Here is a 21,601-nt window from a genome sequence, read left to right on the forward strand (position 1 = left end):
GAGGTTGGTGATGGCAGAGGGGGAGCAATTGGAGTCTTGCTAAGCAATTAGTTCAGATTTTAACCAGTGTACGAACATCAGGACAGACCTTGAAAATGTATAAAGAAAAACTTTCAACGTGCAGGTAACAAGGTTGAATCAAGATGGCAGGATAGTCTCTCACCTAGAAAACATCACTTTAGAGGTGAAGCTCTCAGGCAAAATAAAAAGTAGGAAAGTGTCACACCTTGGGGCTGCACTGTCAAAAGGGTATCCATTGGCAACGTGTGATTTTGACCCCTAGAAATGTGGCTGGTCCAAACTGAGATGGGTGTAAATGTAAAATATATACCCGATTTCCAAAACTTGGTACCAAAAAGTAATATAAAATATTCCTTTATTAACAATGTTTCTTACTGATTACATTTGAAATGATAATATTTTCAATACACTGGTTTAATTAAAATATGTTCAAATTTATTTCTCCTTTTTAAAAAATATGGCTATAGGAAAATTTTAAATTACATACATGCTTGCATGTGTGGCTTGAATTATCTTTCTATTGAACTGCTCTGTCCTGGGGAATAATTTTTTAACACAAGGGATCTCTCTGGCTAGTCACTGTATTATTTTTTGGTGATAGTGTTAACTCCCTAAGCGACTAGAATTTAATTTCTTCTTTGCTTTTGCTTTAAGATATAAATTTAATTATTGAATATCCTTTTCCAAATAGAAAATCAAATGATCCAGCCTGTATGAACCATCTTCCCCTTAATCATTTAAAATGAGAATTTTGTTATAAATGCCATTTTCACAACTATTACACTATGTTTCTGGATATTTTATTTTTTCCACCATTTATACATTTTAATGTCTGTTGATGAAAGTTCCCACTAACTAGTCTCATTTTCAAATTGATTGGTTTGTTCACAGCCATTTGTTTCCCCAAACATATTTTTAATTATTATGTTATGTTTATAATAATGAGATTCTGTTAAGATCTTATTTAATTGGAAGTAAACTTAAAAATTACTTTGAGATAAGAGTTTACATCTTTTACACTATTGATCTAATTTCTGAAAGCATATATGCATTTTCCAAACCGTCAGTTTAGTTTGGTATTTTTTCTTTGCAATAATTTTATTTTTTATATTTCTCTAGTTAAGCCCCTGTCTTTTACATTACAGTTTCTTCATTAAAGACTTTGTCAACTTATGGTGAGAGAAATATCCAACTACATTAGAAATAAGAGTTTAATGGCTTATTCTTTGCTATAAAAACTGAGGCATTTTTTGTTCCCATTACAAACTCATCATTGGTGGTTTATCTAGAAGCATTTAAAACATTTATTATTGTTATTTTTATAATAGTTTTTATGTTAATTATGCTGGATCTCTTAAATACTAAGTATATAACCTACATAAGTGTAGAGTATAATCACTCTACAGAGAAATTTTTACTTATTTTTTCTCTCATTGTAATGATTGGAATGGATATATTTTAAAGGACCTGCCCACGTTACTGTAAAAGAGCAAAAAAAGCTACATTTCAAAATCAACAAGGTGGGAGATACCTCTTTAAATAGTTCTGTGTAAAATGATTAAATTGATTTCAGTTTTTTTGTAGTATATAGTTAATTTTAAAGTGTATTACTGCTGGCACTTAGAGTGTCGTAGCCTGTTTTTTTGCTACAAATCCTTTTTATGGGCTCATTTTTTCCTATTTATTTATTCTTGCACTTTTGAAAACCCTTTCAGGACTGCTTAATGCCCATAATAATGGTGACTGGAGGCACAGACAAGTTAGACACTCGTGGTTATGTCACTATGTTACCTCGAAATCCTTGAATTCACTACACCCTCTGAACAGTGCTTTACTTATTGTACATACTGCAGAGACATTTAATTAATCAAGTGTTATGCAGTATGGTTATTACGTGATAGTTGTACTGTAGAATCATAGAACAAAACAGTACTTCAGTCATTAAATGGTTAGTCTGATTGCCAGCACATGAGATTAATTTCAAGTGTGGAATTTTTGCTTTGAATTTCATTTATATGTACTAATTTACCACACTTGGCTGCATGACCTCAATATCAAATGATCTGACGTGGATAGTCTCATTCATCAGCCATTGATAGTTCATTAAAACGGCTAATGTTGCCTTCATGTAAAAGAAATGGAGATGCCTGTAAAAATGTTCAGCTAAGGCATATTTTCCAAATATTAGAATATTATGGAGGTGATTGAATTATAATTTGTCTTTCTATCTCTGGGAAAGCCTGGAGATAGAACTATAACTCTGAGGACATAGATGGAGAGGGGAGGAAAGTAGAACATCGATCGTTGTAGAAAAGTAGTCCGGTGAACGGGCATGGCAACATGTAAAGTCTCAGGTTTTAAAATTTCAGATGATTGCACTATTATTGCCAAAGAATACCACATGCTTAACATCCGTGACTCTGAGTTTTCAAATTATAAATACCTTATTTATGGCCAGAGGGAAGATGCATTTTTCCTAAAGGTTTATCACTCCAGTTAAATGATCTGGGCACCAAAGCAGAATGAGGTTGTTATGTTAGTTTCTCTAAGGTTGACTTATTTGGTATGTTCTTTTCAATTGTCACATTGATTTGGGAGACCTATATGTAGCTTCTTAAAAATCTTAGGCCCAGTTAGTTATTTAAAAGTTGTATTTTCTACTAGGGTTCCAAAACTTTCAACTTTTCTTCCAGTTGAATTCCTATATCCTGTAACTCCCACTTCACAAATATATATAGTGTTATTTTGTTCTCAAATTGTTTCAAATTATTTATTTTCTAGGTCTGTTCAACCTGAAGATATCTTAAATATCCTCCATAACAAAAGAAGGAGACTCATTTACAAAAAGGGGACATATCTGATTAGAGGGCGGGGCATGGTCCTGGTTCCTTCCAAAATAGTTCTTCATGTTAGAGGAAGAGGGTCTGGAGACACCCCCTCGCGTGGGCCTCGGTTCTTGGTAAGGACGCAAAGAAGAATCTGAGGTCTTACCCGTTGCAAGAGAGTTTACTGAAGATAAGGAGAGAACACCTCAAGAGAGAGGTGGGCCAGGCCAAGGAAGGCAATGGCCCCGGAAGGCTGGGGTGTAGAGTTTTTAAGCAAGGTTTTTGCATAATCTAGGATTTCGTTTATTGACAGTCTTAATTGACAGCTGCCGGTTATATAAGAGGCTCTGCTGCGCATGTACTTCCCAGAATTCAGTCTGCCTGTTATAATTAGATGTAGGTATTCATAGAATATTTATGAACATTTAATGAGCCCAGTGGCTGCCAAAGGTTATCTAAGGACATGATGGCGTGAGGTGTGCGCATGTGCCAGAGTGGGGAAAGTCCCTCAGTCGGCCAGTGGGGGATTTTTCCAGTGCCCTATTTTGGAGTACTGATGGGGGCATGTTTGGGGCGGGGTTAGCATATAACTTGGCGGGATTAGGCGGCTATTGGACGTTCAGCCCACGGGGCACCTTTCGTTGCTCATGGCTAACTTCCTGCCTAACATTCATATCGTGATAAGAGTCACAAAAAAAAGGGAGGCGGGAGGGAAATTACTTTTCTTCATTATTTAAATCAGAGAAGACGACCAGCTATTTCAGCATTTTGGTTTTTTTTTTTTTGAGCTGACAATGATCATTTGAATACTGATTTAACTTGCTAAAAATCAACTTGAGGTTCCTGGGACAGGAAGGCAAATCAAACTTATGATAATCATCAAAATAGCTAGAGGAATAAGAGATGTTCCTGGAAAATCATATACTCAATAAATTGTGAATTTTCAGAATTTCAAGTTTCATTGAATTTATTAAGTTCAATTAATCCCTAATTTAGAGACCTACATTAGAAATATCAAAAAAGAAATCAAATACCCTGTCTTTTAAAATATGATTTTACATATATATATTTCAACTTTTGCTCGAAATAACATTTTGAGTAAAGTTATTTTTATTAAAAATCTTCAAATTCCTAAAGCAATAATGAGCAAAAATGTTTGCATATAGGCAAATTCAGGAAAAATGAAATGTTCACAGACTGCATTTTTTCCCATAAGTTGGCAAACAAATGCTGAATTAAACTAGATTATATTGTCTATTGCTTGTTGGACACTACTGGTTAACATATGAGAAATAAAAATACAAAAAGATGTTGATCCCTTACCCTTTAAATCTGTACGGGACTTTAGAATTTGGTTAGTAGGTTTATTTATATTGTATTCATGTTATCTTACACCCAGCATTCAGAGAAAGACATTCTTATTACTTTCCACTTTTAGGGGAAAAGCAGACTCAGAGATACAAAGGACTCACTGACTGACACTGTTACCAAGACAGTTAGAATGAAGATAATTTGATCCTATCCAGTTGGACTTTTGTGCCAACACACGCCAGGCACAAGAAGGCTCAGGATAGACCCGTAGTCATGTACTTCCTTACCTGTGGCTGTAGGAGCTTCTCTCTCATAAGTCAGTCAGGGCAGAGCAAGCTGAGCAATAGAAGAAGTAGCATTGCTGACATTTTCCTTAAGTTCCAGGGAATGATTGCTGTTGAGAGGCCACTGGTGACCACACATGTTGCTCAGGTGGTTTCCGGGATCAGTGGTTCTGGACATCTGGGCCTCCAAGATGCTTCTGGAAAAAGTTTTAGTGGCAATTTTGACTTTTACAGCAAATGTCTTTTTAAATGTATGATCTATATTTCATAAGCTTGGTCATTTTGTGGGTGATTGATTTTGGATGATACATTCTGGTTTATTTAATTACTCCAGTGTACTGTGAAGGTATGTGTTTTATAATGATTTAGACCTCAATTTCATAAGAGATTCTTGTTTCGCCATAAACCTTTGCATGTAATGAGATTAAATACAGAAACAGGATGGTTCATTTAAAACTCAGTGGCACAGTGAAAAGAAGACAGATTCGTTGCAGAAAAGTTTGTGTTGGAATCCTGGTCTTTTAACTTGCTTTGTGATCTTGGGGAATTTGACAAACCACTCTGACTTCTGTTTCTTTGTTTTTTTTCCACCAAGAACATGGGAATAATAATCTATAGCCTAGTACTGTCAGAATTAAATGAAAAGAATATTTATTATGATATCAGAAAGATGGCGTTAAATAATTGTGTATATTTTCAACTGGATTACCTATAATAGCAAAAGTAAAAAAAAAAAAAAAAGCAGGTGAATAAAGAAAGAAAAGCAGCTATCCAGATACTGGGTGTAAGAACTATGCTGTACATATGGTAGATTGAATAAATATTTGTTGTCTGAACTAACTTCTCTTAAAATGCTTTGGAATCCAAAACAAACAGCTTAAGGGACTTCCCTAGTGGCACAGTGGTTAAGAATCTGCCTGCCAGTGCAGGGGACGCGGGTTCGAGCCTGATCTGGGAAGCCCCCACATGCCTCGGAGCAGTTAAACCCGTGCGCCACAACTACTGAAGCCCGTGAGCCACAACTACTGAGCCTGTGCTCTAGAGCCCGTGAGCCACAACTACTGAGCTAGCACGCCTGGAGCCCATGCTCTGCAACAAGAGAAGCCACCGCAATGAGAAGCCCGCGCACCGCAACAAAGAGTAGCCCCCGCTCACTGCAGCTAGAGAAAGCCCGCACAAAGCAACGAAGACCCAAAGCAGCCAAAAATAAACAAATAAATAAATTTTAAAATAAAATAAAACAAACAGCTTAAGAATACAGAATGTGGGTGTGATGTTTTCATCATCAGTCTTACTCTTTTCATTCATGTCATAGGGTCCCTACTCTGTGCCTTGAGGAATGACTTCATGACCACAACAGGAAAGCTGGGCTGGACGGTGCATTTGTTTACATTACAAGAAATGTTTATGAAATATTTAAACAAGAGCTGAGTAATAAATATCATAACCACACTTCACAGATACATCCATATATCTAAACAAAAATGCAATTTAAATTCACAGATAAAAAAGTATGAATTATATTATCTGATATTACACTGGGTAATATGGGAATTTCAAACCAAAAATTTGGACTAAAACTGGTTTGTATTGAAAGAGTTTGCTATTCAAAATATACTTTAGTAATACTAGTTTCTCTGAGAGGAAAGAAAATGTCTATTTACACTTGAATTAGTTACTTGATCATTTATTTTACACCAACACATTACAATTTGTGAATTCTAGAAATGTTATCTTATTGACATTGGTACAGTGTTGGAATAACTAGGTTTTCAGCACTTGAAATGAAAATGATTGTGCAGAGTATGCTGAGTGTTGGTTGTTAGAATGTAGAAAGAGAATGACAAAGCAAGTTGCTAAGGAAATTAAGGGTTTACTTTCTCCACGATGTGCTTATAATCACACTGACTTTTCTGTATGTTTGCCAAAATGTTCTGATATTTAGCTGCGAAATAAGTTTATCTGTTTATTTTAATAATGATGGTGTCTCTAGGAATGGTTTACAAGTATAGATAATAAAGCACTGCCATTATGCTGTTAACCATAAAAATACAACTGAACGCTAAGCATTCTACCTAGTTGAGTTTCCCCTACAGTCTGTTGAAAGGGACCTTCAAGTGTTTCAATTAAAATATCTTGGGGAATTTTCCCCAGGTTCTAACAAGCTATATCAAAATAGAACTCATTTCATGGAAAAAAGGAATCCCACAGCACTTCTTTTTAATAACTGTTCAGCTACAAAATTTTATTGGTATCTTTTTATGTTCCCTCTAGAGGATGTAATGCACAAAAGCATTGCCACGGAACATATAAAATTACAAATGAAATTTATTGTAAAAAGTAGAATGTCTTCTAGACTGGCGTCAGTATTTATTTCATTCAGAAACCAAAACTGCAGTATAATATATTCATTGTCAGCAAGTTCATGTGTGTAAATTGCCATCCAATGTTATTGACTGATATAAGACAGATATTGAAAAGACAATTTAAATTTACTCTTCCAAACATAAACCGTTCCACAAAAGCACTGTAAAAACTCCTTCAAGATTTGGGGTTGTGCTTGACATTTATGGTTAACTACATAATTTGGTCGTGTCATAATCCACTGTGTTTGGCAATTTGGCATTAAACGCCTGCAGAGCAGATTGGATCCTCACCACCTCACTAGTAGACAGCTTGAGTCTATGACGAAGCAAGCAAGAGAAGAGATCTAGACGACGCTGACCGGGTGGGGAGAGTTTATTTACACGGTCTCTTATCTCTAGAAGTTGCAAAAGTGCTGAGTCCTGGGATCCCTGAGTATAGGGGTAGTCCAGCTGCAGAATCAGGTCCCGAATTGCTTCCGGGTCAAAGTGCATGCTGTAGCCAAACACTTGAATGTTATTGATTTTCATATAACCCAGGTTCCGGGAAGGGTCGATGAACTCCAGAGGTTCGTAGTAAATGCTCTCGTTGCCGTTGGGGCCATTTGACTTGATGCGACTCCTCAGGTAGATGTGCACTGTCTCAAAAAATGTCTTCCACTTGTTCCCCAGAGTCAGCGACCAGTTGTAACACTGCAGGGGGAGGTCCAGCTTAGTCCGCTCCCAGTCGGGGAAGCTGTTTTCATCCACAGGCATAAACCAGCTCTCAGAGTGGCTGCCTCCGAAGGGATTGACGTAAACGGCCAACACCGGCTCCAGGGTGCTGTTTTTAGTTAAGCAAATCTGTAAAGAGAGACCCAGGATCATGTGGACCAGGCTCGACTTGTACTTGTTGCTCTTCAAAGTGAGGAGCATCCGCTTCCGCCAGGAGGGGTCGAACCAGCTGTTGAGGCGCATGTCATTGCTGATGAAGATCGCATGGACCTCTAGTCGCCTGTCCGTTTTCTGCAACAGGTACTTCATCTCGAGATCTTGCAGGTCGGTCTCGAAGCCGATGTAATGATCGGTGGACTCAGCGACCTCGGGCTTGCAGAGCCCCTGGCTGAGCATGTAGCCCGTGTTGCAGGTGCCGCAGCGGGTGCGGTTGTCAGGGGCGCAGGTGAGGCAGGCGGACGCGTCGCCCACCGTGCAGGGCAGGAAGGCCGTGCAGACCACCTGGTCGTTGGGACACGTGCACGAGTGCGTCTCTTCTGAAAAGCTGCCCAGGAGCCCATTCTCATTGCAGTAGAGAAAAGACTGGATGCGAGTGAGCCAGTAGGTTGAGGTTCTAAGAATAGAAAACAAAAGGAATCTGCATAAATGCAAAGGCGTTTGTGTTTGTGTGTCCTGCAATCAAGTTACCTTAGGTTTGAAAGCTTCACTATCACGTTCTTAGGTCCTTCCCAGTTATTTAACTGTGATATTAAAAAAACCCACCATAACTGAAAAGATATATACACATATAATATTCATATATTTAAGTATTATGTATATTTAAATTATGTATATATGTTTTCATTCATCATTGTACAACATTAACGATGGATACACTTGATTTGAACTGGAAAACTACATGAAATACCTTCTGAAGACATTGCATGGCATCTCACTAGTGTACTTGGAAGCTGACTGTGACTATAAATGGGTTGGTTACAGTTTTTTTTTTTTTTTTTTTTTTTGCGGAACGTGGGCCTCTCACTGTTGTGGCCTCTCCTGTTGCGGAGCACAGGCTCCGGACGCGCAGGCTCAGCGGTCATGGCTCACAGGCCCAGCCGCTCCGCGGCATGTGGGATCTTCCCGGACCGGGGCACGAACCCGTGTCCTCTGCATCGGCAGGCGGACCCTCAACCACTGCGCCACCAGGGAAGCCCTTGGTTATAGTTTTGAAATGATATCCAACAACGGGAAGTAAAAATGGTTTTATCATCAAATATCTAGAGTAGAATTAGAGTGTATGAATGACGATTGTTCATTCATTCACTCTTAGTTTCACAGAGCACTAATGCTGCAGGAAACCTAAATAGAAAGTGAAATAAAAATGAGAGAAAAACAAGAAACTTTAAATTGTCAATCAATGGATTTAAATCCTAGGGTTTCATCAACATTGAAAGAACAAGTACCCACTGAGAGGGAAAATATTATTAAAACATGTTTGATTTTTATCCTTATGGTCTGCTCAAGAAAATTGTTGAAAACATCTCATTAAAACTAACTACAAGTTCTCTTAATAAGGGTTAAGTGTGTTAGTTGAATGTGTTTGATTTGGATCATTAACATTATTTATATCCAGAAATCAGGCTAATCATGATGCAAATTTAAGATCTTACTTTTCCTGTTTTCCCACATTATTCAAACTCTTTTAGTGTGTTTAAAATCTCAGTAAAATAATGAAGGAAAAGCGTGTGGCCGTGTAATCAGATAATTCTTTGTTTTTATCTTGCTGCTTTCTCATACTAGCTGTATGATCATGGAAAAGTTGAATGGCCTATGTTAGTGATGTCTTCCATATTGAGTTCTTGTGAGAAATAGGCTCAGACTGGATGCATGTCTTTAGACAACTGTATAGAGCATGTATCACAGTAGACACTAAAAATTGCATCTCTTTTTGGTATTCTTATGCCTTTCCAGTGTTCATTATTCAGTACATATGAGGTTTTCTACAAATTGTATATATTGTACTCAATCCTTTAGACTTATTACACTGCTGCCATTTTAAAGAATTTGTATATGCTGGTAAAATACAGGTATTAATCTGTGTAAATAATCAATAAAAACAATTTTTTATCACATTCAGAACAACATATGGGCTAGATATTCATTTTTGTACATTCATTTTTGGTCTCTGCTCCTTCCCCTTTGCAATATAACATTTTTTTTTAAAGTAAGCTCCTCCCTGTTTTTCCAAATAAATTAAATAACTCCTTAATTCCCTCTCATAACATTTACTTATTTTTATTCATAGTGCCTTTTTCCACTTAAAATGTTATATTGTGTACTTACTTGTTTATACTCCATTTATCCCATTAAATATAATATTCAGCTTTCCTTTTTCCACTTAAAATGTTATATTGTGTACTTAGTTGTTTATACTCCATTTATCCCATTAAATATAGTATTCAGCTTGCCAGAATCATATATGCTTTGCTTATAGCTTTATATCCCATGCCTAGCAGAATGCCTCTCATACTTAATGAATATTAGATCAAAGGCATAGATGAATTAAAGGAACATTTTCTCAATAAGCATATTTTTAAGTGAAATTTAAAGCCCTAAACTGCATATTTAATACACTTTTAAAGACCTAACTCCCAAGTTGTGGTTTCACAACATACACTTTGACATTTGCACACAATTAAATCTATAAAAAAATCTTAGTAAACATATATTTTAAAAAACGCTTTCTTTTCCAGATTCCCTAAATGGAACTGTTTTCTGTAGACCCAGAATAAAAGGTAAAACCAAATCAAACCCAACCAAAACATGAAACATTTTCCTCTTAATTATTTCTTACACTGAAAAACACTGACTGGGAAACTACATCTACAAAATTCATTTCTAACTTTCTCAAGATACTTTAAAAATAAGTTCTCAGGAAAACTCTCCCAGGAGGATGCCCGGGGTTGTGAAATAGGAATGATTGGCACTTTGTGAGCCATACATCTCTATATGAGTATCTCTCCTCCTCTCCTCTGGTTCCTTGTTTTCTTGCTGCAGAATAAATGTGCAAAAAGTTTCCTTTTTCTGGTTGAGGAAAGAGCCTGATTCATTATTTCTGTATTCAGTCTCAGAATATAGAAATTATTGCTGACTTGTTCTTTCTGCAGTTACTGATATATTTATTTCATCAATATGCTCTCAATGAATTAATCTCTCTCCCTCTTGCCCTCTTTCTCTCCTTCTCTTTCTCCTTCTCCTTCCTCCCTCCCTCATTTCTTTCCATTTTTCTTTCTTTCTTCCTTCCTTTTCTTCCTTCCTTCCTTTCTTGCTTGCTTGCCTCCTTGCTTTTTCTTTCTTTCTTTCTCTTCTCTCTCCCTTTCTCTCCTCTTTCTCTCTTTCTGTAGTTCTATTTACACCTATCTACTATAAGGCATATAAAATATATATGCTATCGGATTGAAAATTGTATTTTCTTCCTTGGAACCAAAGCATAAATTCCCTGAGTCAATTCATCTCTCACTGTAAGCTCTCATCATGTTTCCAAATCGTAAGGACAAACAAAAAACGAAATAATAGACCTAAGACTGAAGGCAGAGCTCACAAAACTAGGGCACCACAGAAAGACTCATTTGGACACTTTAGAAAGGCAATGGCTTTTCTAGCTTTCAGTCTTTTCCAATCCTTTTCACGTCCCCACAGATGCATTACTGAAGGAATGTGTCCCAGCTTCATGGGTTTCAGTTTGTCATGTATGACTATTGATAACTTGGTGTGCTGTCAAAGCTCCTGTTCCCTGAGACAGAAGAGCTAACACGTGGATTTTCTTCCTTGCTGCTTCTTGTCCTTCCCCCATTACCTACCTTTTGACTGTTTTAGTGCATTTCACAAGTAGGGAATAGATTTTTAAAGGAACAAATTTCGATAATTAGTCTTTACTCTTTGTAAAGTCTTGGTGAAGGCAGTGGTCAAAAATAGAAAACAGAGCAAATTTCAGGACTGTACATGCATTATTCACTTACCCAAAAGATCACTTTTTTTTCCCCTGACAAAGTAAAATTTAACTGTTTTTCTTTTTAAATCTAAACATTTTTTTTGAAATGTCTTCAACATTAAAATTAGGTGGTAGCAAGTATTTTTTTAAACTCTTTCTTTTTATACCTAAGTATTAAAACAAAGTAATGCTACAGTTTCTATTCTCGTATATAACTTTTATTCACATAAACTATTTAGGATCTACTAGGGCTAGGACAGAGGATGCAGTGTTGAAAGATGAGCTCCTGGCAGGCAGGTAGGTTTGTTTCTTTTTATCAAACATGTGGTCTTGTCCCTGACATCTACTTAATAACACTTCAATTAATATTTACTAAACAAAGGAAATAGGAAAAGAAGGAAAAAGGACGGAGAGAAGGAGTAAGGAGGGAGGGAGAGAGAAAGAAATTAAAGTGAAGGAACTACACAGATTATAGAAGAACAGAAGAAAGAAACTAGGGGAAGACAGTATTAAAGCCATTGACTTGAGAATGACAATGATATGGAACAATTCAAGGGATATAGGAACTCCTTTTCCATCAGGAAGTAAGTGTGCATGTGAAAATAATTTCTAAAAAGCTTTAAGATGATAGTGTTACAGAAAGAAAAATACCTTCCAGAGTTAAGTTAAACTTTTGGAAAAAATATAATTAGCTAAAAAGCCGATAGCCTGTTTTTATTTGAAAAATCAGGTAGCAAACTAAGTTGAGAAGATTAGACGTACATTAAGTTCAGTTGTCTCTGTTTAATCTGTAATATTCTCTATGTAGTTAAAATCTGCTCTTCTCTACAGGACACATGTTATGTGAGTGTCAAAAGAGCACTAGACTGGGAGAATGAACACTGGATTTCTAGGTCAGACTTCACCTGGTGACCTGGGACAAGTCACTTAGCCTCTTTAACTATGAGTGAAAGTTTTAGAATTCCAAGAAACATTGGTTCAGATTTTGATTCTGCATGACCCTGGGGAATGTGTACAGCTTTCTGAACCTCAATGGCTCACCCTGAGTTCACCTGTTGATCTGTTGTCAGGATGAGGTGATGTAACAAATTCCATCCCAGACGGCACTTGCCATCTGGTTCTACCAGGATTAAGTCACTAGCCACTGCAGCTGCTGTCCTTCAACACCCTCCAAAAGGAGTTCAAGGTGGAGATCGGGAATGAGGCACTCTGTGCTCTGGGAAAAACTGGCAGAAAAGGCGTTCAGATAGTTAGATACTGTCAGGAGAAGAATTTATGAGCCCAATTCTTGTATCTCCTCATATCCAGAAAAGCACTAAAATCCTTCATGGTGATGTCTGCTCCTCGTGACTAGCAGACAGCGTCTGCCACAATGTGTGCTTGACTGTGTGTACCCCCCCTTCACTAAAATCATATAGAACACTGACCTTCCCCCCTATCTCTTCAGAGCCATTTCTCAGAGCCATCTGATGCTGTCTCCCAGGCTATAGTCCTCATTTTGCCCCCAATAAAACTTAATTCACAGCTCTCAGATTGTGCATTTTTTTCAGTTGACAATGTTAAATGGGATAGGCAAAACAGATTCCTGGACCCCACCCCAGACATACTATAAGAACTCCTAGGAGTAGGGCTCAGGAAGCTCTTTTTAAAATATGCAGTCCTACAGAAAAAACCAGTCTTGGCAAAGCAAAGAGCATTGCACTAAGAGAACTATATTTGCAAAGGACTTGAGGTTAGGAAAGGTTTTGTTTTAAGGAACTAAGTGAGAGCCAGTACAGCTGGAGTGAAGAGAATATCAGTGCAATATTAGACTGTGCAGTAAGTAGTGGCCAGATCAGGCAGAGTATTGTTTAGGTTTTAAATTTATTCTATGTGCAGTAAAGAGTGGTAAAGAGATTTAGCCAGAAGTCGATTGTATTAAATTTAACAACCATCTTTCTCCTTGTATTATACCAATAGTATTTTAAATATCAGGTAAAGCTGATGTACTTTTAATAATACGTTTTTTTTTCAGGGCTAAAATAAAATAAAATAATAAAATAAAATAAGCAGTCCTGGAGAAATGTTTTGTACACAGAAGCTGTAAGTTTCCTATGTATGAAAATTAACAACCAAAACAACATTAGGGGCTCTTTAAATACCAATTAGCTCTCAAGCTGTAAGAATATGTCCAGAAGAAGGTAGGGAAAAGTTAAAATTTCTGTAGAGAAGAGGGCAGCAGCAGATGGCTTTGAATTAACATGCATTTGGGGCCTTGTGGCCACCGTGTATGCTAAATTTGCAAACCCTGCAATAGAAATCTTTGGCATGCACATACACAGAAGAATAAAACAAACACTAAAGCCTACTTTAATAAATTCTACTGTGTTACAGTAATAATAATTAGCTCTTTAGTGAATTTCTCTCATATCAGGGCCACCCACTCTGTACTTGTTATTTTTAATTCTTCACAGTAACTTGTAAAACTTAAACCCATTTTAAAATTTGAAAAATACTGAGGCTCAGAGTTTCAATGACTTTCTCAGTTATGTATCTATTAAGTATTACAGTGAAGACAGACTCAGAGAAGCAAGTCTATTGTTTTTATAATGTGTGTTGAATAGTGCGGAAAAATGCTTAACAAATGACTTTAGGAAAAAAATATTTCCATGCTGGACAGCATCAAAGGTAAAATAACTTTTAATTATTAAATAAAATTAGGCACTTGAGTGACAGCCCACTATATTGGCTTCAATCCACTTTTGGGAGCTAAACTATCAACTTTGAATATTGTTTCTTAACTCATATGGAAAATGGGAATAAAATATAGGTTGTTGTAAGAATTAAAGCACAATTGCTGGAAAAGCCCTTAAAGAGTGCCTGTGCACAGAATAAATGGTAAATAAATGGAAATGCTTATTCTTATAATCACTGTTATTACTATTGTTATCTTTTAAAGAAATAGCATCATATGTACTTTCTTTATTACAAATGCTATTTTCTTCCAGGAAATGGAAATTTTCATTTTATCTTCAACCATTTGTGTACTACATGCATAATCTTACTCTTTATCTCTGCAATTCACTTTTATCAAATAGACCTAGTTATTGATAACACCACCAAGACTGTATCACATCCCAAGAAAAAGAATATCATTGTCAAAGGTCCCTTGGTTATGAGTCTCCCAAGGAAGCATATGTATATATATGTATCACATGTGTATATAGATATACATCTATAAACCTATAGATGCAGATATACATACACATTTTATTTTTATAAACTTGAGTTCAGGTATCTACTAAAACTTTTGGCTTGCAGGAAGACAATGGAAAAGTGAGTGAAGCAGTTGAAGATGTAGGTCGTATTTTAAAGATAATATTAGCCAAGGTAACATTCATTAAGGTTTTCTCATGTGCACAGTCTTTTTACAGGCATTATTTCATTTAATTCTCCCAATTCTCACTCCTTGAAGTAAGGACCCTTGTTATCCCAATCGATATTTAAGGACATGAGTTGTAAAAAGCTTAGATAATTAGAACTTATAGAAGGTCAAATAGCTGGTAAGTGGTAGAACTGAAAGTGTATCCTGGTCTTTATTACTCCCAACAATTTGGGGGGTATGACACCAAAAGCACAAAAGATAAGAGCAAAAAAGTAGTACGTGGAACTATATCAAAGCAAAAAGCTTCGGTCCAACTAATCTGTAATTGGTTGAATGGTGTACACAGAAAAATCTGCTTACTTCTTAGAGAGCTACTGAAACATTTTGTCCACATCTGTGCTGCATTTAATGCTATAGTTCAAGAAAAATCAATAGATATGTCTTCCTTCTACTTATAACATAAAATATGAAAAGAAAAAGTCAACATTCAGGGTATGAAATGTGAGGCACACGAAGAACACAATTACTTTACTGGACATAAAGGGAATATATCATCAAAAAAAAAATAGAGTCCACGTCTAATTTTCCTCCAAAGATTACCAAAAATCAAAATATTTTGCCCACTAAATCACATTAGATGTTAAGTTAAAAAGACTTGAAAAGTATTTATTATGTGCAAGTTCAGTCTATTAAGTATTGTAATTGAGGAATACTGACACAAATGCAATTACTCTGCAAATATGAGTAACTCAGGTCTCTCCTATGTGCTTTTATAACATCCTGATTTTCACCCACCATAATATTCATTATACCAAGTCATTATTACCCAATCATCTGTATCCCTCATTACATTATACATGCTGTGAGGGAAAAGATATATTTGTTTACTTCATCATTTTATTATCATAACATACCTAAATCAGTTTACAGTGTTTATGCTTAAGTTTTCCTATTACAACCTTTTGAACCTATTAGTCTTAAAATATGTTATGATGAATCCAAATATGAAAATCTAAACAATATAAATAGAATACGTTAAAATAAAATTTATGAAAAGACCATTTTATTTTATCTTTCACAGATCTGTTCATCTCTGACCCTAATATTTCAAGCTAAATATAAATTTGACATGAATGAATAAATTAATGAACAAAAAAGAGAAACTAAAGAAGCAACTTCAAGGCTAAATTGTTAATTCCTTGGTTGTATTTATTATTTTTAGTATTTCATATGATTTTCTTGATATCCAGTGAGTGATAAACATTTTCAAAAACTGTCTTATTTACATAATTTCTGTTTTTCTTTAAAGTACATTTCATGACCAACTTCTCATCAATTTAGAAAAAAACAATAAAATGTTCTTGTTGGGCACTGAAAACTTGAAAACAAATTAAACTATCATTTAAGTAATTTAATCAAATTTTAATATGTTTCTAAAAGTGATCCTATTTATATCTAAAGTATATATTTCAATTAAATAAAGAAAACATAATTTGTCCAAATTCAATGTCCCTCTAGTCATATAACCATGAACACAATTATGGTATGAACTGTCTATGTTATGCCTGCATTTGTGTGATAAGCATCTCTCCAAATTGAATGTCTCTGAACTCATTTTCTTCTCTCCTAATACAACCATGATTGTTATCTACAATGATGGATATTAACTCATCCTTTCCTGTCTCAACTAAAGTAAAACTTAGTTTCTGGAGGTCCTGTACCTTCTCTTTTTGTCATTTTATTACATTTGTGTACCTCCAAGCTAATCTTTCTAAAATTGATTTATTTCTTATTGCATGGCACCCAATATCCTTCATATAAAATATATATTTTGCCTAACTTTTAAAACCCTTTACAATCAGACAACACTTAGCTTTCAGTACTCTATAAAGTATGTTTTCCATTTAGGCTCTCCCTGTTCCCCTCCCTAAATACGCCAGATCAATTTCAACCACAATGAATTTTCTTGTTACAGAGTTTAATGTCCTTTCTCCTCCGCTTCAATGCAAATTGAATCATTTCTACTGTAAATAGTTTTTCTTAATAATCCTACTTACAACAACTTAATTCTTTGAATGAGTATATTATTTATCTATATTACCGTATTTGTAATTAAGCCACGTACAGCCATATATTACTGTTTAATAGATTCTTATTTCATTATTTCAACTAAAGTATACCATTCATTATAATAACTATAATTTTTACATGTTAGTTTTCATAGTTGGAATATAGGCTCCTCAGAAAGAAGAAAATGAATGTCGTTTCATTGGAATCCCTAGAGACTAGCAAAATTTCTTCCCATGCAACCCTGCTAAACCAAATTGCTAAAGCAAAATTGAATTATAGATTTATGTTTATGGAAAAATGTCAGAGGAAATACTTTTAAAAACTCCTCAACACAAAATGCCAAATAATTCTGGCAAAAAATTTTTAAATGCATTTATGATGCAGAAAAAAATATGGAGTAAATTTCAGCTGCTGAAACTGAACTAAAAGAATATATATGTAGGAAGATGTGGGTGTACCTGATCTAGAGGTTTTGGTGGCTGTGTTGGGTATAGGAAACAAAGTCCAGAACAACTGAAGGGCAAGAAGTTGAATTGGAGACCTGCTCTAAGAAGCTGGGAAGACTGAGACTATGCACTTAAAGAAAGAGTCAGCTTAAAAACAAAACAAACAAACAAGTAAACAAACAAAAAGGCCTAGAAAAGGAAGAGAGCAAAATGAGTGCCTGCCCTGACCTCACTGTTAGTAGAAAATACATAATCTACAAATTCAAAGTTTTTTGCAGAAAGTACATAATCTAAAAATTCAAAAACACCAGTGAAAATCATAACTTATTTTAAAGTGCTCCAAATTGTTTTATTGTGGCAAAATGAAATATATACTTTCTAAAAGAATGCACATCCTTAACATTTTATGAAGGACTTGAAGAATCAATACAGATGAAATTATTTTGACCATGAACTCACAGTAGGAAAAAAAAAAAAGAAAGAGGAATCAGGGTCCCAAGATTAAAAATGTGCAAAAGGCATAATCTTAACACCACAGACTACAGAAATTGAATTATGTGATATTAAAGTCAATTATCAGAAACATATTTAAATAATTTCAAGGTAAAGTAAAATATGAGAGAGGCACCAGGGGTTACCAAAACAAATCTGAAAAAACAAAGGAACTAACATGATGATAATGATGATGATTTTAATTTAAACCTTATTAAAATGTAAAACAGCAGATTAGCTAAACTGAGCACAAAACTGGTGAATTAAAGATAAATGAAATAATAATACTGAGAATATACACCACAGAGAGGAAAAGAGATTGAAAATCTAAAACATATCTAGAGTATTATGTTACAAAAACTGACAAATACCTAATCAGAATTCCAGCAGCAGCAAACAGAGAAAATAGGGGAGATTCTATATAAAATTATAGTAAGTGAGAATTCTTCAAAATCAATGAAATACGTAAATCTTGAGATTCATGAAGCACAAAAAATTCCAAGAAAGTTAAATAAATAGAAATACATACCTATTCATACCATACTTAACATGTAGTTCTTGTTATATGCAACAAACTTTTGTTATAAATAACAAAAATTAGAGGTAACAAAACATAAAAGTATTAAAAAAAATTTAAAAGACATTGAAGCATAAGTAAATCAATGCAGTTGCATTCACAATATTCACAAATAGAAAGCCTCGTTAGGAAAGATATCAATTCTCCACAAATGTATTTCTATATCTAGTGCAACTCCAATAAAAATTCCTTCAGCTTTTTTTTAGTTGAAAATCAGTTAATACTAGAGTAGTTTGTCTTCAATTAACCCTCCCAATAATAATTTACAAAATTTGAGCAAAATAGAAAGAACCACTAGTTAAAGGAGTTATAGAAAGTCCAAAACAGTCAAAAGCTAAATGAGTTTTTAACCTAAAGGAAGGGAGCAGCATGAATGGAGAAACTGAGAGTTGCAGTCCTCTAGTTTTGCCCTAAGGACACTCCCCAATCTGGGCAACACGGGGAGGATGAAACTCAGTCAGAAACGACATTCTTAAAGGCTTGATGTGTGCAGAATGGAAATGGGGAGTTGCCAGAGAAGATGTAACTTGAGGAAAATAATTCTGAAAGAAGCAAAGGAGAGAGAAAACCCTGAACAAATTCCCCTCAAATCCATGACTGACTCCTAAACTCTACAATTGTGAGACAAACTTTGAGGAGCCAATCAGAAAGCAAAAGCTGAAAGATCTGCAGTGCTTAATAAAGGCTGTATTTCTTGCCTATCACAGATGAGACAGTGTTCGCAGTTTGGATATCTCCAAAGTAGAGTGGTTTGGTAAACACATTCAAATGCCAGAAAAGCCATGTCTTTGTAGTTAAGACCGTCACAAGACTAAAGATTAGCCCTAAACTAAGTGTTGAACTAGGACAGACTCACTGTAATAAAATGTTAAACCAAATATCTGCAAAGACAATGTAGTCAACAAATAATAAAACTGCCTGCCAAGTTAAAAATCAACATTATTCCAATAAAATAACATACTTCAGAGTCAATATATACTATCATCTACAATACCCAATAAAAATATGTAGTTATGAGAATTGTGAACAAGCAAGCAAATGTCATTCATAGCAAGGAGACAAAGCTATTGATGGAAACAGATCCTGAGACAGTCTACATCATTGGTATTTACAGACAAATGTTGACCTGAAACAAAGAAACTGCCAGATACTTCTCCAGCAAAGATGGGTTTATTCAAATTGCAATTTTACCTATTAAAATAAAACCTAAACCTCTAATTATTCAAGACAAAAAACCGGATAAGGCATTCTGTGCTTTGGAAAAACAGGTCCCTTAGATAATTAGAGTTCTCTCAGAAAAGTAAAAATGAACGCAGATTCCTGCATCTTTCCATTCACAGAAAAACACTAAAATTATTAATGGAGATATCTAATCTTCATGACAAGCAGTAACCTTTTATTGAGATGTGTTTGACTGCCTGTTTTCCCTAGCCCAAATCACATATATCTGGCCACTTCTTCTTATCTCTTTGGAGCAGTTCCTCGGGGCTATCTGAGAGTCAGTCTACTGGGTTATATTCCTCAGTAAGACACTAAATAAAACTCAACTCATAGCTCTTATTGTGTGTGTGGTTTTTTTTTTTTTTTTTTTCAGTCAACAGTTTTGACAACCATGAAGGACACAGAGCAGACTGCTCTCCTTCACGTGAACTCTACAAAGATCTGGATCCTTGGTACCAACAAGGGCCCCTTATGCCCATCTACCTCCTTGGTGAATCCAGATGAATTGGGTGAGTCTCTCCTGGTCTCGGATCTCCCATCTTGGCTGACAATCCTGGGCTTTATTCAGTGGTTGCTAAACTCCTTGATATAAGGCCAAGGTTTCCCTTGGACTTAAGTTCAAGAAGAGGTATCTGGATTTCCCAGTTGAAAGACACTGACAAGATTTTGCTCAGTTGAAAGACAATGAGGAGGTTTGGACTGGGTTATTAGGTAGGAGGCTGATCTGATGCCTTTGTTAGAACTGGCTACTTTAAACAGGGTTAGTTGGAATAAATTGAAGATACCATATGAGAGCTTTCAGCTCCAAAGATAAGGGCCACAGCTCTTCCCAGTCAGTACAGCTTTCTCAAGCAACTGAGAAATTTATGGGAGTGGTGGAGGCAAGTCCTCATACCATGCAGCACTCTTATAGGGAAAGCCACTCATTAATTTAAAAAAACTCTCTTGTCTAGGGATGCACACATAAGGATTTGCCATCCATTGTTCCGAGCACCCATGATGGTTTTAGACTGCCAGAGGGAGAAACCAGAAACTGAGACATAAAATTGCTGAAATAACTCAATTCGAGGGTAATACGTACAGGAGTTAAGCTCACAAACAGCACAACTGCCTACCACACAGTTTTCAATACTAATTTTATCCTGACAAACCAACTTTAAAATGAGGAATAAAGACTTCTGAACAAGACAGAGGGAAGTCAGATAGCCAATCACAAACTTAACACAATACGTATGGAGCTTATTCTTGCAAGTGCTCAGTTTATTGGGAACTAAGAATATTTTGCCTCGAAATGGCCAAGATGGAGCTCTTTTAGCATTCCAAAACTGGCTTTTGTGTATGCAGTTAAAGAAAGCCAGCTTGATAAAACATCTTTTCAAAATTCTGACCCTAAGGGAACAAAAGTCCTTCTAGGAGGCTTACATTTCCCTCACTGTGCCTTTGAGATGTAAATGTTGTACAGGTCATTGAACTCTGACCTAGACCATCTCCAATTCCTGAGATTAAGTTAAAACAAAAAAGGGAAAAGAGGTGTTTTAAACTTCAACAAGTAAATTTAACTTATTCTAATTGTTACTCATAAACTAGTGAGTTTTATATTGTAATACCTGATTCATAACTAAGTTTTAAAAATGGAAACTATGAGATCTCTCTTTGTGTCTATCTGGATGTATGTATGTCTGTGTAATCAATAGATTATAAATATATGTTTCTACCTTTGGGTGGTATTGCCAAAATTAATTGTAAATGAGTTCTATTTAATAATTTAAGAGAAAATAAGTGCTTATATAAATTCTCAGAAACTAACCCAAATGAATTTCAGGTTCATGTGATCTGGGAATTATTCAGTATTAAATTAATATTCGGTATTAAAGTTAGTTTAAGTTTGTTGGTTTAATTCATATAGACATGTCTTTAGAGTCATCAACAGTAAGTATAGT

The 21,601-nt window shown here is 35.4% G+C and overlaps 1 protein-coding gene across 1 annotated transcript in view; it reads right to left on the bottom strand.

Moving 5' to 3' along the window:
- Positions 1 to 6,127: 6,127 nt before the first annotated feature.
- The window catches only part of BRINP3 (BMP/retinoic acid inducible neural specific 3), a 415,997-nt gene continuing 400,523 nt past the window's right edge, over positions 6,128 to 21,601 (bottom strand). Inside the window, exon 8 of the mRNA XM_060011102.1 lies at positions 6,128 to 8,131. Within this exon, the coding sequence (XP_059867085.1) occupies positions 7,015 to 8,131 (1,117 nt within the window). The 3' untranslated portion in view covers positions 6,128 to 7,014. The remainder of the gene's footprint in view (positions 8,132 to 21,601) is intronic.

This window comes from Delphinus delphis, chromosome 1 (assembly GCF_949987515.2).
Source record: "Delphinus delphis chromosome 1, mDelDel1.2, whole genome shotgun sequence".
NCBI classification, from domain to species: Eukaryota; Metazoa; Chordata; class Mammalia; order Artiodactyla; family Delphinidae; genus Delphinus; species Delphinus delphis.